The sequence below is a fragment of the Nymphaea colorata genome, chromosome 2 (assembly GCF_008831285.2).
Source record: "Nymphaea colorata isolate Beijing-Zhang1983 chromosome 2, ASM883128v2, whole genome shotgun sequence".
Classification (NCBI taxonomy): Eukaryota; Viridiplantae; Streptophyta; class Magnoliopsida; order Nymphaeales; family Nymphaeaceae; genus Nymphaea; species Nymphaea colorata.
Genome location: NC_045139.1, coordinates 13,064,354 through 13,081,424, shown reverse-complemented (window position 1 = coordinate 13,081,424; position 17,071 = coordinate 13,064,354). Strand labels below are relative to the sequence as shown.

The 17,071-nt window shown below is 38.8% G+C and overlaps 1 protein-coding gene across 5 annotated transcripts; it reads right to left on the bottom strand.

The window, feature by feature from the left end:
- Positions 1–2,168: 2,168 nt before the first annotated feature.
- Positions 2,169–16,612, bottom strand: LOC116248155 (outer envelope protein 39, chloroplastic). 5 transcript variants are annotated; one of them, XM_031620782.2, is made up of 12 exons: positions 16,338–16,611; positions 16,173–16,248; positions 15,976–16,011; positions 15,730–15,874; positions 15,386–15,544; positions 15,200–15,270; positions 13,185–13,277; positions 12,922–13,000; positions 5,911–6,026; positions 5,680–5,827; positions 2,592–2,661; positions 2,169–2,444 (listed from the first exon to the last, which is right to left on the bottom strand). In XM_031620782.2, the coding sequence occupies exons 1-12, from the start codon at positions 16,369–16,371 to the stop codon at positions 2,287–2,289; spliced, it is 1,185 nt and encodes a 394-aa protein (XP_031476642.1). In that variant the 5' UTR covers positions 16,372–16,611; the 3' UTR covers positions 2,169–2,286. The 5 variants fall into 5 exon arrangements, with proteins under 5 accessions (XP_031476642.1, XP_031476644.1, XP_031476646.1 ...); XM_031620784.2 differs by lacking the exon at positions 2,592–2,661 and having other exon boundaries at positions 16,338–16,612; XM_031620786.2 differs by lacking the exon at positions 13,185–13,277 and having other exon boundaries at positions 16,338–16,609.
- Positions 16,613–17,071: the final 459 nt, after the last annotated feature.

Here is a 17,071-nt window from a genome sequence, read left to right as displayed (position 1 = left end):
TTGCATATCTTCCTGTTTCAACGCCCCGACACACAGACACACACAACAACCCTGCCAAATGTCCAAATATCTGTCTCTTTGTCGAATGCTCAAAGCGAGAGAGAAATGGAGTTGGGTTGTTGGGATGAACAAAAAAATATTATGAAAAATTGTAATAAAATTCACCTTATGCGTTATATTGTAATGATTCTCCTTATCATGTATCTGACGCAAATAAAGGACTGGCTTTTCTCACCTTTTTCTTAAAGAATATTCTTGATAGAAAAAAAAATGATTTTGCACGTTTAGAAGTATATATCAACTTAAAACCATGTTTCCGTGACATGTGAAATCAATTTTTAGAAGCCACAAAGTCGAGAACGTTTATTTTAGAATTTATCTATATGTTTAAAAATGTCATCACAAATGAGAAAATGTTAAAAAGGAAATTGATGTGTAAAACCACTTCATATATGTACTTGGTCGTGATAGCTTCAAACATTCCTTTTAGAAAGCTGGTATTTATAGGGACTTTGTCGAGATTATTTTCCACACAAACTTAACATGATTGTCTTAGTCATCCTCTTTTCTACAATACTTTTGTCTACCTTTGACTCGTTATCTGGTGGGACTTCTTTCCAAGAATTAACAATATTCTAATTCTCCTACAATCAGTCTGAAGGGAGTTTTACGCCTCCAAGCATCTAAATTGAATCTGTCGAACTTGTCGGTCTTACTAAGTTCAAATACACTTTACTCATATATTGCATAGTTAGCAAGAGATCCAAAGTTCAAATATAAGATCCAAGCAAAAAATTCAAAATTTATACTCTGGGTCCTATGATGCAATATTTGTGAAAACTACTTTCGTTAGAATATAAGAACTTCAACAGGAGACTCAGGCAAAAAATTCAAAATTTATACTCTATGGGTCCTATGATGCAATATTTGTGAAAACTACTTTCGTTGTTAAAATATAAGAACTTCAACAGGAGACTCAGGCAAAAAATTCAAAATTTATACTCTATGGGTCCTATGATGCAATATTTGTGAAAACTACTTTCGTTAGAATATAAGAACAACAGGAGACTCAGAAAACACACGTCTAAGCAGGCAGCCCAGAAATTTTACTAATTGAATCTTAATTCACATTAATTTGTTTAAATATTAACTGCTGTCTAAATTTCAAAAAGGTGATTCTCTCTCTCCCTCTCTCTCTCTTAATGGAGAGAAGAAATCATCGTAATGGGAAGTTGTGTTGCATCTGCAAACGCTGGGTTCCCAAAGAACCAGCAACTAGAGAGAGAAACTTTGATCCTCACAGTTGACCGTTGCAAGAACTCACCAACTCTGTTTGGTAACGCACTACTAAATACTCAGTGAGTAGGAAAATAGACTTAGAACATCATCCTTAATGTTGTAACAATTCATCAACTCTACTGTTAATGTTTATCATTAAACATTCAATTAAAAAAGATAATTGTCTAAATTATTTCAAAATTGTTCAATGGAGTTATATACTTGCGCCGGTTTATTCCAAACAAATTGACGTCTCAAAAAAAGATTCCAAGGGGCATCCTGAACCGTGTGCTTATGCTTTGGAATACTTCAATGTACTTGCACATGTTCAAATGAACAGGAAAACCAACGCCATGTCGGCATGGAGATGATCTATTAATGAATCGTGAAGAACCCATGGATCTAAAGTCAGGCAGCACCTCCACCACGATCACTCTCCTGTTCAGATTACGATAACTTGTCGACCCGACATAAGATCTACCTTTTTTCTCTTGTTACTGTTTTACATTCTCAACATCATGGTTGTTCACATAAGTTATTGTGTGTACTTCCAGCTTGGCTTGGGTTTGGAACAAGCCCTGTCCAGAGTTACATCAAGCAAGCTAGTTGATTCGATTAAAGGCCCAACACCAGGAAAGAGGGTTAGGAAGCAAACCAACATTCAATACCAGCCGTCATCCGGGGACCAACAATTTACCTCCCGTTCTTCCCACTAACGAAGCAATTTCACCCTTGCCGTCACTATCCTTCAATGGAGATGTATGAACCAGTCGTGAATGGCTCCACTCGTGCAGTATGAACGTTCCGTGCTCACATAGCAGCAAAGGAGCTATTCAGGGGTACGCGTGTTTGAGAGAGAGAGAGGGTTCTGGAAGGAGATCCTTGGGATGGACTAACAAACGTGAACAGATGTCAACTCAGACTAGAGAGAGAGAGAGAGAGATGAATGAATGTGAATACAATAAAAAATGTCCATAACTTCAAGCAAATGAAAGTTCAGATCGCAGACTAAGAAGCAGCGTTGCTTATTCCAAAGTAGATACTCGTCTGTTGAAAACCATTGATAGCATAATCAACCTGGACTTGCCCCACCTGTGAACGGAACCGCAGGCTACATCCATATCCAACCCCTGACCCTGGCTTCCCATACCTAAGGGCAGGATTCCCTGGAACAGGAAAATCCACAAGGAGATGAAAGGTAATGACAATCTAGGGACAAAAGATTAAATTCCAGTCGGTTTATGTTGTCAGCACGCACTGCACGAATAAGAAATTGAAGAAAAGAAAATCTCGCACGAGTGAAATAAACTAACCAGGAACCAGGCGCCCAGAGCCCAAGTCAGTGCCGAAATCCAAAAACAGTGCGCCTTCAAATAATTTTGTCTTCATAAACCAAGAAATCAAGGTACAAATGAATAATTTATACCTAGCATCTTACTGCCAATGTGCAATAAATAGCTTAAGCAAGATATATATTTGCTTTACTTAAGGGGTCTTGAGCATCAAATTATACATGCAGTGAAGGGCAATGACAATATGCTATAGCTCATAAAATTTACATAGGGAATTACTTAGTTTTTCTATGTATGAGCTACAGCACATGGTGGAAAATTCAATAATCCTGTGATTGCCACTACTCATGCACTGGAGCCAACAATGAGAGAGAAGTCATCCAATATATATATGTGTGTCTGAGTTTGTGTCTATGCACGTGAGAGAGAGAGATAGATGTGTGTATACAAAGCAGTGTCAAAGATATCAGGATATTTTCGAAAACATCGCGATATTACCACCAAAATCATGGAAAACGAAAAAAAAGGGAAAATAGTGATATTTTGAAAAAATCGTGACAAATATTTATTGCATTTTTTTCACGATTTTTTCATGAATTTTTCGTTTTTTCTATTTTTTAGCATTGAGATTATCATGGCTACAAATATAAACTTAAAATAAATATTTCATCACTTTATTATCATTAAAGCATGCCTTTTATCACTTTTATATAGTTTTATTTATGTTTTCCTGTAAGTTTCTCATTTATTTCATTTATACCTAATTTTTTTATTTTTTTAAAATTTTTCGAGTTTTTTTCCAAAAAATACAACTTTGCCGTTAGAAACCCGAGAAAAATCTCACCGTTAAAAACCCGAGAACGACATTTGTAACAATGATATAAAGAAACCTGCGATTATTTCCACCTGAATTTCTAAACTATCTATTCTGAATAACAGAAACTCGTTCTCTTAGAAGATCAGGAAAAAATTAACCTAATGTAAAATAACCAAACACTTACTGTTACTCATCCACAAACTGACTAGTCAACCTATTAACTAGTAGATGGACCATGGTCCAATAGTACATATGGCCATGGATCAGTCGGCTGCCAGTTGACTAGGTTGATTTGCAGTCTAGCCTAGTCCATGGGTTGACTACCAAGACAAAAAGGATTTATCGTTAGTGGGCACATGCAGATTATTAAAGAATTGAAGTAGATTTGCATCATAAATGGACTATGAAATGGATGCATGCAGACATGGATGCAGAGTAATTTCAAAAAACTTTAGTGCACAAACACCGGTATATATATGTATATCCCTCTGTGTGTGTGTAAAAAAGCTGGATTCCCACAACCTGTTTTTCAGCCATCGGAACCCACTTGTGTAAAGCCATCCAATTAAAAAAAATGGATGACTTGCCCTCTCTCTCTCTCTCTCTCTCTCTCTCTCTCCCCACTTCGACCTCTTCTCCCTGTGCTGCCTCCACTCATCCCATGACCCTCAGTACCATCTCTCCTGCTCATCGCCACTCATTGCCCGACTACAATCCCTTTCCTCCTATAGCCCCCTTTTCCAACCGGTGTTCCTCTTCCTCCCATGGCAGCCCGATGTTGTCCCGCTTCTCTTCCTATCACCCAACTGAGAGAAACAATGAGAGATAAAACAGCTCTATGCAGCTGGGTTCTTTACGGACAAAAGTTTGGCCATGAAAATCCAACATCTCTCAGAGGAAAATAGGTAGCTACCAAACCTATATATGTTGGACCTAGTGGGAATCATTTGGGCTATTGATAATGAGATTAGGCAATAGAAATAAGTTGTAAACTATAGAAGCCAAGTTGTTTTTTCAAAAGTTTGAAATACCCCTCAAAGGAAACAAGGGGTTTGTTTGAGGAAACTCATTTGTTTCTCTCTTTTTCTCCTCTTTCAAAGGGTGTTTAGCTTCTACATTTATGACTTAATATCAACCATAAAAACTCCCTGGAACCAAAGGCCATGATGACTCCCATCAAAGACTGGTTTATGAGGGTTTTTGGTAGCTACCTATTTTCCTTATATGTGTGTGTATGTGTGTGAAGTTTCAAGCAAACAACAATATCTTCATTATTAATATTCATGGAATATAAAATACAAACTACATGCAGAAGAACTACCAATTATCAATTCGCCATGTCCCACACATAAACCATGTCAACACAGAGATATGCCACCCTTCCATGTGTGTCTTTGTGACATAGACGGGAATGTGAATTTTAATTCAGTTTTTGTTTATATTGTTTCCCAGCAATATATTTTATAGAGTTTTCCAAGACTTTTCTTTTGTTTATCTAGAAAATTTTCTGAAACAAAATTATGGTTGATTAATATGTCATGGTATGCAATTTACAACATCACATTGACCCCTCAGATTATGCTGTCGGCAAATATATCGCCTAGCAGGCTGGCCCTTACTATTCTTAATTTTTCTTGATAAATCTAACCTTACAAATAGAAGTAGAATGTCAAAAATTTGGAATAGAAATAAAGTAAAAAACTGATGCACAGATAAAATTCTATGAGGATTTTACAATCCCTAAAGCGGAACATTATTTTAAACCTCTTATAAAACCCAACCTATACATCACATTTTCATGATTTTTTTAGTCCTATGCTTCTACACATGAAATTTCTAATCCATGCATTTGGTTTGATGATGGCCTTTCAGTTTCTTATAACTCTGAATACCATAAGCCACTTGCGCAGCTTTACGATAGGAACCACAAGAAATATGATGTTTCTTTTCAATTTTCTTTCCTTCCAATTTTGTAGCAGCATATTACCTATTGTCCCCAACTTCTTTCCCATGAATTCAATGTTAAAATGTTATAATAACTAAAAAAAAAAACTCAATTTTCTTCCACCTTCAATTTTCTCAATGCCTACATACCTATCGTTAGATAACTTCCATCTGATTTCTGTATATTTCTAATCTAAATTGCCTTCTTTAATCAACTATGCATATGATTCTCAAGAAGAAATACAAATTAAAGAGAACAAAATTTTGAAATTTGGCTAATCATGAGCTATGTGGACAACAAACTTTGAAACTAAAAGCTCTCGAATTAAACATGTGAATATATCATACCAGGGGAACGGAAACTTCATTGTTAACTATTAAACATTGTCTGCCAGATCCAACAGCACCTTCACCATATCCACGGACACTACCAATCCCCCCAATAGAGAAAGCCTGGCATGGAGCCATATCTCCAACAATTGAACCACCTGTAAGGCTGTCAAGAAAAGTTAAACAACAGTATATCTAGCTATGTACTTGAAAAAGAAGCATGAGGATCTAGCAGAACAATGATGTTACCTCATTAAGAGGAACACGGGTCCTACTTTAGTACCTCTTCTTGCAAGGAACTTGAAACGATTAAATGCCAGCCACTTTGGAAAGATAGGCAAACCTTGCTCAATTTGGAAATTCAACTAAAAAATAGAAAATAAGAAAGTGAAAAATAGATAAACACATGCCCATATGTACATATAAAATAAAGAGTGAAGAAGGTGTGTATGCAACTGTAGTGAGGTGCTAAGTAATGAAGTTTTGTTCTCTTGTTTGTCATTTTCAAGTGTGCCTTGCCATAGATAAATGTTATTTGCCTCAATCTATAGACTAATATGGAGATTACTCCCATGCACCATGCTCATGGCACTCTCAACAATATACCTATGTTTATGATTTACTATCGCATTAGGTTGGGGTGTACGTGCCGTTGTAAGGAATCTTGAGGGACTTACAAAGGAGAATATTAATTGATTGATTGTTCTGGTTCCTAACATTTTTGGGACTGGAACATAAACTGTGTTAGGGGGCGGGTTGGGATCCGATCAATTAGGAGCCAGAGCTATGGGAATAGACCAGATTGTTATAGTGCATGCAAGTAAAACACCCATCTTCATATTTCATCACTTTGGAGGTAGTTTGTAAATTCATTGGATATGTACTCAACCCCACCCCACCATCATAGTGGAGAAATTGGATGGAATATGAAAATTGGTTTTGAACAGGGACATGAAATCATTGGAAGAGTGGTAATACTTCAGATTTGTTTTTCAAGAAATAAATTCATGTGTATCGAGAGTAATTGTCAACAAATATAAGATAATATTGATTTCCACAAGCAGCCATAATTGGCAGCGGCCCCACACATCAGAACAAATAATTTCAATTGGTCTTGAAGAACTTTTATTAGTAGATGGAAGTACATGATTTTTGCATAAGTGATAGTTAAGACACTTCTCACTTCTGACATCATCTCCAAAACTATGATGTCGAATGAGATTATTCAACACTAACTTCTTAAAAAATGAAATTGTAAATTCAACTGAATCACAATTATCATCATCTACGTAAAACTCAGAGACTATTTATTTTTCTTGACGTTGGGAGCATGGTAGACATTAAAATGTTTGACTTATAAATTTGACAAGGGAGTAACAGCCTCTCGAACCTGAGTAATAGCATGATGAGATCCACCTCAATGAGTATTTTACCTTTACCAAATTAAGAAACATAGTTAGAGAGTTTGCCAACATCACCCATCATGTGCGCAGCTGCACCTGAGTCAATGTACCACCTACCACTATCATGTTGTTTCTAAGTTTAATTCAACCAAACCAGATATCAATACTTTACTCTGAAATACCTTTCTTGGTTCCACTCCTCTTCATTTTTCCAACTCTTGTACTTGTTTTGAGGATTATACCAGCACCTTCTTCTGACACATCCCTTCTTGCAAATTGTAGAACAGTAAGATATGAAGACGACGAATGTAACATGGAAAACGCTCAACTCGAGGGATAAAAAACCACGATGGAGATGACCCTGCACCCACTAGCTGCCGGTCTCTCTCTCTCTTGATTTTTGTTAACATCACTCAATTAGGGTTACAAAGGTTACTTAAATAGGATAGGATCCACACCCGGATAGGATCCACACCCGGACCCAAACATACATAACACGTCAACACTCCCCCTCAAGTTGGGCATATAGGTCAAACATGCCCAACTTGGATACATTTCTCTTAAATGAAGTTGATGACACTTGGTCAGTGCATCAGCTGTCTAGTCTTTGGACTTCATGTAAGGCAGAACAAGATCTTTAGCATCAATTCTCTTCCGAATGAAATGACAGTCAATCTCCACATGCTTCGTTCTATCATGTAATATTGGATTGTTGGTCAAGTTGATTGCAGACTTGTTATCACAATACATTTTCATTGATCCCTCAGTTTTGATTCCAATGTCAGCCAATAGCACTTTCAGCCACAACAACTCAGAGACCCCCATAGCCACAACTCTATATTCAGCCTCAACACTGGAGTGAGAGCAAACGTCCTGTCTCTTACTTCTCCACACCAGAAGATTTCCTCCCAAGTAAATACAATAGCCTGAGATGGATCTCCTAGTATCAAAACATCATGCCCAGTCAGCATCTGAATATCCTTCAATCTCAAGAGAGTCTTGCTTAACATACATGAACTGACTCATCACATTCACATCAAAGGTAATATCAGGTCTAGTAAGAGTAAGATAAATCAACTTCCCAACAAGACGTTGATATCTTCCCTTGGCTTCTTCATAGAGGGCCTCCCCACAAGACTTGTGCCAGATCTAGCAATTTCAATGCGAAAGAAATATTTCAACTTGCCAAGATCCTTGAGGTCAAACTCGACAGCCAATAGTTTCTTTAACTTTGTTATTTTATCTTCATCATTACTTGTGACAATCATATTATCAACATATACCAACAGAAGAGTTACCTTGTGCTCCTTTCTCTTCACGAAGAGAGTGTGATCCCCATTCCCTTGATGATATCCATGTTGTCTCATTATAAGTTTGAGTCGTTCAAACCATACCCGGAGAGATTGCTTGAGGCCATACAAGGCTTTCTTCAACCTGCAACATTTTCTGAGTTCCTCATATCCTGGAAGCATGCACAAATATACTTCCTCTTCAAGGTCTCCATTTAGAAAAACGTTCTTAATATCTAGTTGGTACAACTTCCACTCCTTTACCACTGCTAAAAAGAGGATAACTCAGACAGTCTTCATCTTTGAAACAAGAGCAAAAGTTTCTAAGTAGTGAATTTGATATTTCTAAAACCCCTTGGCAACCAAGCAAACATTGAACCTTTCTACACTTCCATCTGGCTTATATGTAATGGTGTAGACCCACTTGGATCGTACTAGATGTGCCGCTTCAGGGACATTACCACTTCCCACGTTTTATTTTGATTCAATACTTCCATTTTTTCTTGCATCGCATGAGCTCATTTTGGATTACACTGAGTCTCAGTAACAGTCCCAGGGATCACATCCATAGAAAGAGAAGATATGAAACATTTGTAGTTCTTGCTCAATTTAGAATATGAAATGAATTACCAATAGGGTGTTGAGTACATAACTTGATGCCCTTTCTGAAAGCAATGGGTAACTCGTCAGTCTCAGCTTCTGCTTGACTACCCCCAACCGACATCTCCCGAGCACGACTTGGATCATCTAGGGCCCGTTTGATGGGCTGGAAATTTCCTGTAGCTCAGGAAAAAATTTTCAAAATTTTAAAAGTTTTCCGATTGATCAAACGGAGAAATTTTTTAATGACCGTTGCAAGCATTTCCGGAAAAAAATTTCCGGAAACATCTTTCCACCGCGAGGGGTGGAGAAATGTTTCTCAAAATTTTTTTTTGCCCGTTACCGCATAAACTCATCGCGCGTCCGGCTCCTCTCGTCTTCCTCTTCGACGCTTCATCCTCGGCTGTTGCTGCCTCAATCCCCTCGTCGTCCCTGTCGCCCTCTCACTCGCCTGCTGTTAAAGGTAATCATCTCTCACTCTTTGTCTTGTGAGTTTCCCCGTGTACCTGAGAAACAAGGTCGCTAAGGGCTTCGAGGGCGCTACTCCATGCCCATTGTTCAGGTGAGTCAGCGTCGCTCTTGCTTCTTGGGGGTTTACGTCCTGCTTTCGGAGGCTTTTTTTCATCGGAGGCCGTCGATCGAAAATGCCGAAGAGGGGAAAAGGGAGGGAGGAGGACGGGAACCCTAGCTCCGGCGACACCGACGATGACGCGCCGTCGAAGAAGGGCGCCAAGCGGTCGTTTGGCGGCAGCAGCGACGACGGGATCGTTGTCTGCGAGGTATTCTCCCTTGCCTTTTTATGTAATCGTTTTCCTTATTTCCTTTCCCTATCGTGATAGTTTGGGCGGATGCCCTTGTTATTTTTTCCTCCCTTCCACGGCAGGGAAGCCCTAACCCTTTAAATTTGTGCTAGTTTTCTGCCTGTCTGTTCATAGCTTTTTTGTGTTTGATCAGTTGACATCCGTTGTGAAATGACTGAAAATGGATACTTGTCTTCCTGGGAACCTTGTTTTCGTAGTTATACTTCCTTTTTTCAGATCTTTTATTGTCTGCAGTTTATTTTTGGTGGTCTCTTTCTTAAGGAATGATAAGGTATACAAATCGAACGTCTTACTGCAAGAATCCCTAGCTTGTCAGTGAGGCTGCATAAGGAAAATGCTCTACAAGAGGCCTTGTATTAGACAAGGATCACTATATATGGTCTACTGCAATTGTTGAAAATATGTACCTACTGCTTTGGGGTTTATTTGTTCGTTTCATGGCACACTGTTAGGCCATCTTTTTATGGGCTTGATTGAAGAGCTTCTTTCATAGACTGAAACATTTGATACCCTGTCACATGGACAAGTTTGCCTTTGCAACATTTCTTGTTCATTGTTGACTGTACCATCTTTTTGAATTGGTGGGTGTGGGACTTGCTTAATTAGCTGCATTGGGGACCTGCTTAATTAGCTGCTCATGTAGGTTTGTGGTTCTGGAATTCATCTTTAGAAGAATTTCTTTCATTGACTGAAATTTGAGATGGTCATACCAATCAAAAGTATTGCCCAACATTGGAATGACCCAGTGAATGGAATATGTTTGAACTTTGAATGGCACTGCTAGTGTTAATGACCATCAGACCACATATTGGGCACTAATGCATCTAGCTCCTTGGCCAGTTCAAAACTACCAGTTGCCAGTTATACTGTGTGGCATGGACACGTATCCATATAGAAGATTATAACCATTGTTGTTTTACAAAATATAATTGTTACAAACATCATTTCTGCAATGTGAAACATGTATTTTAGAAACTCGTTTTTCACTTTATTTTCTTAGGCAAAGTTTACTAGGTTGAAATAAGAATGTTTATGTTTCTAGGTGGTTCTTTGTAATATTAAAGAGTTATCAGATCTCTTTAATATTTTCTTTATTTTAAATTGATGTAATCTGTAAATCTTCTTTCTACCCTAATCTCTTTATAATAGAGAATAGGGTTAGTGAATTGGCAGGGTTCTTTTCTTCTCAACTCTCACGTCTTCAGCCCTCTCTCTCTCTCTCCACGTTTCAAGGCTGCAACAGCTTATAAAGGGGGGTCATTAATGAGATGATTGTCCTGATCCTAGCCTTTTTGAGGCTAGAGCAGAAAATGTTAAGGGGCGGGTTGGGATCCGCCGAACCAGGAGCCCGAGCCCAAGAGTGGGTCGGGTTGTTACAGTGGTATCAGAGCCACTAGGACCTAAGGTCCCACACGCACGGACTCGTGTACCTTAAGGGGGGTAGATTGTAACGCCCCAAAAATTTAGTCTCATATTGAAGATCATAAAGGATCTTATAGGGCTTATAAAAAGGGGGTCATTACTGAGATGATTGTCCTAGTTCCTAACCTTTTTAGGGTTGGAGCCGAAACTGCTAGGTGGCAGGTTGGGATCCACCAAACCAAGGACCCGAGCCCAGGAGTGGGTCAAGTTGTTACAGTGGTATCAGAGTCAGTTCAACACTCGGACCTAGGGTCCCGCACGGGCGTACACGTGTGCCTAAAGGGGGGTGAATTGTAACACCCCAGAAATTTAGTCTCGTATTGAAGATTGTGAGGGATCTTCAAGGGCTTATAAAGGGAGGTCATTAAAAAGATGATTGTCCTGGTCCTAGCCTTTTTGAGGCTGGAGTCGAAAATGCTATGGGGTGGGTTGGATCCGCCGAACTAGGGGCCCGAGCCTAAGAGTGGGTCGGGTTGTTACACTTCTTTCGACCACCGCCTCTGCAAACCCTTTGCAAAACATACCGGCAAGCAGTCCCTCACCTTGGCCGCCGGATCGAACACAACGACAACCATTACAGTCTTATGCATTAACGGAAGAAGGGAGCTTGATCAAAAATGAAGAAAACAACAAACAAAAGAAGAAAAAATGAAGATGAAGTGAAGAACCGTTGTCGTTTGCCGCTTGCCGTCTCTGCTCGCCGTTCGCCTGTCGTCGTCGGTTCTTCACTTCGGTAAAGAGTGAAGATGAAAACCATCGTCGAAGAAACATAAGGGTTTCGATAATTTTAACGCGAAAGTTATAAAAAAACGTTAAAATGTAAAACACGTTAAAATCTAAAACGGACAATTTTAGACTCGGTCAAAGTTGACCAAGTCCAAAAATGGACAAATTTGACCCTGGGTAAATTGACCGTACCCGATGCGGTCAACGCTGCACCTACACCCATACCGGTGTCGTACCGGTACCGTGCGGGTACTCCTCCTAAATAGAAGTACCCGTGTTACATAGCCAAAAGAGCTAGGTGCGCCTAGGAGGTGGACCTTCAAAAAGGCCCACATGGGCCTAAATCAGTTAAGAAAAGAGAAAGAAGGATAAAGAAGAACAAAGAAAAGAAGCAGGAGAAGAAAATGAAGAAAAAGAATGAAGAAAAGTAAAAATAGAAGAAAAAATAGTTACAGAATTTTTTCCTTTTATACTAGGGCGCCTTTGTCCCGGCCTAGTTGAGTTTTTCATTATTAAGCATACCATAACAAGGATTCTTATACTACATCCTAAACCTGATACCAGCCCATATTTGACAAGGATGATAGAATGCATGTGTCTTTTCCCTATTTGAAGATCACTTTCATAAGATCGATCATCTAAGACACTAGAAAGCAAAAGAGCATAAAGGGAGAAAGATAAAAAGATCTTTTTGTGATTATATTTGGCTTAGTCAATGCATTGTATCTTTTGGAGGGCTCTTAAGGGTAGAAGGAAAGTTGATCTTGCATTAACTCCTCAGAAAAGGAGAATATGAGAGGCATAAAAAATATATGCATAAACACAGTGGTATATGAAGTTATGAACCTTTTATCCACATGAATAATCAAAATGGAGAAAGCTAATTATATATAAGACGGCACAGATTAGTGTGAATGTATGTGGCCATATGTAGTTGCGTTCAAATGTGTGATTTCTACGGAATTTAAATTTATTGCAACTTCATGCATTTTTCTTTACTTGAGAGAAGCTGTCATCCTTGGCTGTTCCATACTGAGACTCCGTCTTCACAACCACCATATTATCATGCAGACCGCCACTAGACCACAAAAATCAATGACAAAATGTGAGCACATCAAGTTCATGTAAATTTGTGTGTGTGTGTATATATATATATACATAATACAACACATTCAGAGGGAAAGAGAGCATGACTAAAATCAAAAGAGAAAAGAATCTTGATGCCATTGCATGTCATTTGATGTGCATATCTGAATACTCACAGTTTTCTATCAAAAGATAGTATTGAAGAAACTGCTTGAGTTTTAGCAAAAGCTGCTCTTCGAGGTTGTATTGATTCATCGAAGGAATGATACCTGTTGGGACTGGGTTCAAACGATGTGTCTACCATTAAAAGGAACACAACAACATTCCTTTAGAAATACAAAAGAATAACTCTTTTGATGGGTGGGATGAAAGATATTCAATCCACTACAAAGACTTATCTTGTTATTGCATCCCAAAGTCAAATAGTTTCCATAATACATCAGAACATCCATTCTATGGTACGAGATATAATATAATTGTTCATGTTGAACTAGGGTTTGGAAGAGAGAGAATTGTTAAGTTCATTAATCCTTAATCATACATAATACATAATTAGGGTAGAAAGGGGCGGCAGCCTCTATAACAAAGGAGTCCACAAGAAACACAAAATGACCTATGTCACATGGGTACTGCTTTTATGGAGCAGTACCCATACCCCACGGGTACAGTACCGCTATGCTCGTGGGTATGTCCCAGGTATAGTCAAAACAATACCAGGTACAACCAATGCACCCGTGACTGTATCCGTCATTTTTTGGACCCGGTCAACATTGACCAAGTCCATTTCTATGCGAAAATTAGGTTTTCTTTTGTTTTTTTCAGGGTTTTTAGTATGTTTGTTGCTTTTATACTTAGTTCATTAGTTTCTTCATATCTGTAAACTTTGAAACACAAATATGTTGTTTTGTTTGTTTGAATTCTTATTTTTTTTGTTATATATATCATTGAAAATATATATGGCAGTACCCCATATCCAAGGTTTTTGAAAATGGTCTGTACCCATACCCATACCTATGTGTCATAGAAAATGACAAAAAGAGACTTGAAGGAAATAAAATAACCTACATGGATTTTAAGTGTAATTACTTAAAAGCCCCCTAAAAGCAAATATTATTTCTCAACGCTCCCCCTCAAGCTGGAGCATATATATCCATCATGTTGAGCTTGTTACAACAAGTAGAAAACTCAGTAATGGGCAACGGCTTAGTGAACATATCAACTAGTTGCTCCTTGTGGTGGAAATGATTCTTGACTGCACCATATCCCTGATATAGTGACAGTCTACCTCTATATGCTTCGTACTCTCGTGAAACACCGGTTTATTAGCTATATGGATGACTGTTTTGTTGTTACAATACATCTTCAACGGCAGTGGAACAGCCACGCCAAGTTGGTAAGCATAGATTTAATCCAGGTCATCTCTGCTGCAGTTTGAGCCATAGCCCTGTACTTAGATTCAACACTAAATCTAGCAACAACACAGACAACAATAACCCTGTACTCATAAGAGCGGATTGATCAGTTTTCAACACATCCCAACTTCAAAAATCGTGAGCCATTGATTTTCCACTATCTCAATAGGTGAGTCGGATGATGACCAAAACTGCAACCACGATAAGTTATTTTGCAGAAGTGGATGACCACATCTACCATTTTTGTGGGCAGATCTGCTACCACCAAATGGTATCATGATTTCAAACCAGTATATCTATATATAACCCAGAAATCAATATGAAAACCATGTTTCCAATTTGTAGATCAGGTTATGACAATTTGTAGATCAGATTATGACAAGGGTTTAAAAACCATAGAGGGAGTTGTCCACTATGCTTAACAAATAAATTGTGTTAATCTACAGCATCAGATCAAATGAGGGAGTTGTCCACTATGATGGGGCTACATGATTTACTAAGTGTGAAACAAGTTACGGATCATGTGATTTAACATGTAATCAAGTTTTTGAAGTGCTTCAGAAATCAAATGCCCACAATGCACAAAAATATGATGACTCATGAAATCGTATCTTGCCATCAATACACAGTCAAAAGTTTAGTTTTCAGTAAATAACATTAAATTCTATACCTACATTGAATTGATATAAGTTGCATTTGTGGTTTTCACCTCATTAAGTTTCTAGCTTCGTTAGTATCAACATTATATCATTTTTGTTAATGGAAGAACTAGTTTTTACCTGCAAGTAACCGGGAGCCCACTCATATCTCTACTTATGCATCTGCCATCATCATTCAACAACCGAACATGCTGAGAAATATGAAGGGACAGAAAAATATGTGTTACGGTTCATAGAATGTGTTTTAAGCATTGCTTGCAATGAGATACTCGTTACCAGCTAGCAGGCCAAAAGTCAGATACTCACCTCATACCTTATACTAGTCGTGCTGCTCCAGGCCGAGCTGGCAGGCTCATTGAGATTGAGTCCCGCAGAAAAACGGCAGAGATTGACACCACCACTGCCTGAACGGGAGAAATTGTCAACGGGCACGCCATGTACAGCGACTTCAGGTGCAACGGAATGCTGTAAAGATCGTCTGTCAGTTGAGAAAAGAAGGAGAGACGTCCACAAAGCTGGAACAAAATTGAAATTCAGATTTACTTCATTTTTGTGCGTGTATGTGTATTATGTTTTTTTCTTTTTGGCTTGCGTGTAGACGTGCCTTTTGTTCGTTTGCCCTATTTTTCTCCGTTGTTTGAGAAACCTACCTGAACCACAAAGGTTTGCTGGGCAAGCCAATGCGAACTTGGCCTCCTATAAGCAACGAAAATATTGGATTCATATAATCCCTTGTCCAATAATACATCGAGCTTTTCGCTTCGACCAAACAGATTTGGGTGTTTGATGCAGAGACTGGAAAAGATATGAGAGCATCCATCAAAGCCATGTGTACCTGACAATTGTCAGAAAAAATAACAAAAACACAAAAAAGGGAGGGGCAGGCAAGGTAGCACCTTCCAATTATCTGAGATAGCGGGCTGTCCGAGTGTCTGGAGAAGCCATCCGGAAGAAAAAGAAGATTACGAGAGGCAGTATATGAAAACAACATTTTTGGTGATTATCAGGGAAAAGAAGCAGGGGGCACGGGGGCGCGACCTTTGCTGGTCGGGAATCGGGGGAGGAAGAAAAGGGAACACAATGCACCCAGTACCTCAAAGCATTAAGATAGGCGGGGAAGAGGGTTCCACATAGCTGGTGAGAGAAGTCCACGTTCACATCTATTTTTGCTGGAACACCAAGGGGAAGTCAAGGAAGATGAAACAAGGAGGAGGAGGAACATATGAGAAAAGCGGCTTCATATGGTTCTCCGACGTACCTTTTCCGGCCTGAATGCTCTTTTGAGCTCCCATCCCCAGTCTCTCACGACAAGGAAACCATTCTTCGGGCACGTATGGGAAGGCAGAGACACTGGAGAAGTATCATTGTTGTCGTGTTGGACGATGAGAGGAATTTTACTTTGAGTGTCCCTGCAGAAATCAGCCACGCTCACAATCACGCGACTGCGAGAATATAGACTCTGGGTTGGCTATCCAAGAACCAATCAGGACGGATTGCAACCGCACGGACCCCCCGGGGAAGAGCGAGGTGGTGGACCAATTTCCGTTGAAGCTAAGTTTTTATGTTCTTGCAAAAAGTATACATTCAATCACATTGTCCTCTCAAGAAACGCGAAAATAAATAAAAAAAAAAACTCAAAACTCAACTCTTTGCGTTCTTAAATGGTCCCGTAGTTTTAAGCTACATAACTTTTCAAATGATCCTAAGAAAACAGAAGCAGCGAAATAAAATTGCATCCAAGAGCAATTAAACGAAACCTTACCTTTATTAGGAACATCAATGTATGAATTTCTTTGATTTCCTTTACAGCTTGTTTACATGGAAGGAGAGGGAGTGAAAGTAATGGAAAGAAAGGTGTTTCTTGTGTTTGATGAAAAAAAGCTAATAACTGTGTTTAAGTGCAAAAAAATTTTTTTTTTTTAATGTAATTTTGATCCCTCCAAAAAAATAAGAGATTGGGAGGGAAATGAACGTTCCTTTCTTTTCATTTCT

What these genes read in the sequence shown, in the direction of transcription:
- LOC116248155 (XM_031620782.2), bottom strand. Translation starts at nt 16,371, where the DNA reads ATGGGAGCTCAAAAGAGCATTCAGGCCGGAAAAG. An exon ending in AGCAAACCTTTGTGGTTCAG is followed by an intron (nt 15,545 to 15,729) that starts GTAGGTTTCTCA and finishes CGATCTTTACAG; the next exon opens with CATTCCGTTGCACCTGAAGT. An exon ending in CGACTAGTATAAGGTATGAG is followed by an intron (nt 15,271 to 15,385) that starts GTGAGTATCTGA and finishes CATATTTCTCAG; the next exon opens with CATGTTCGGTTGTTGAATGA.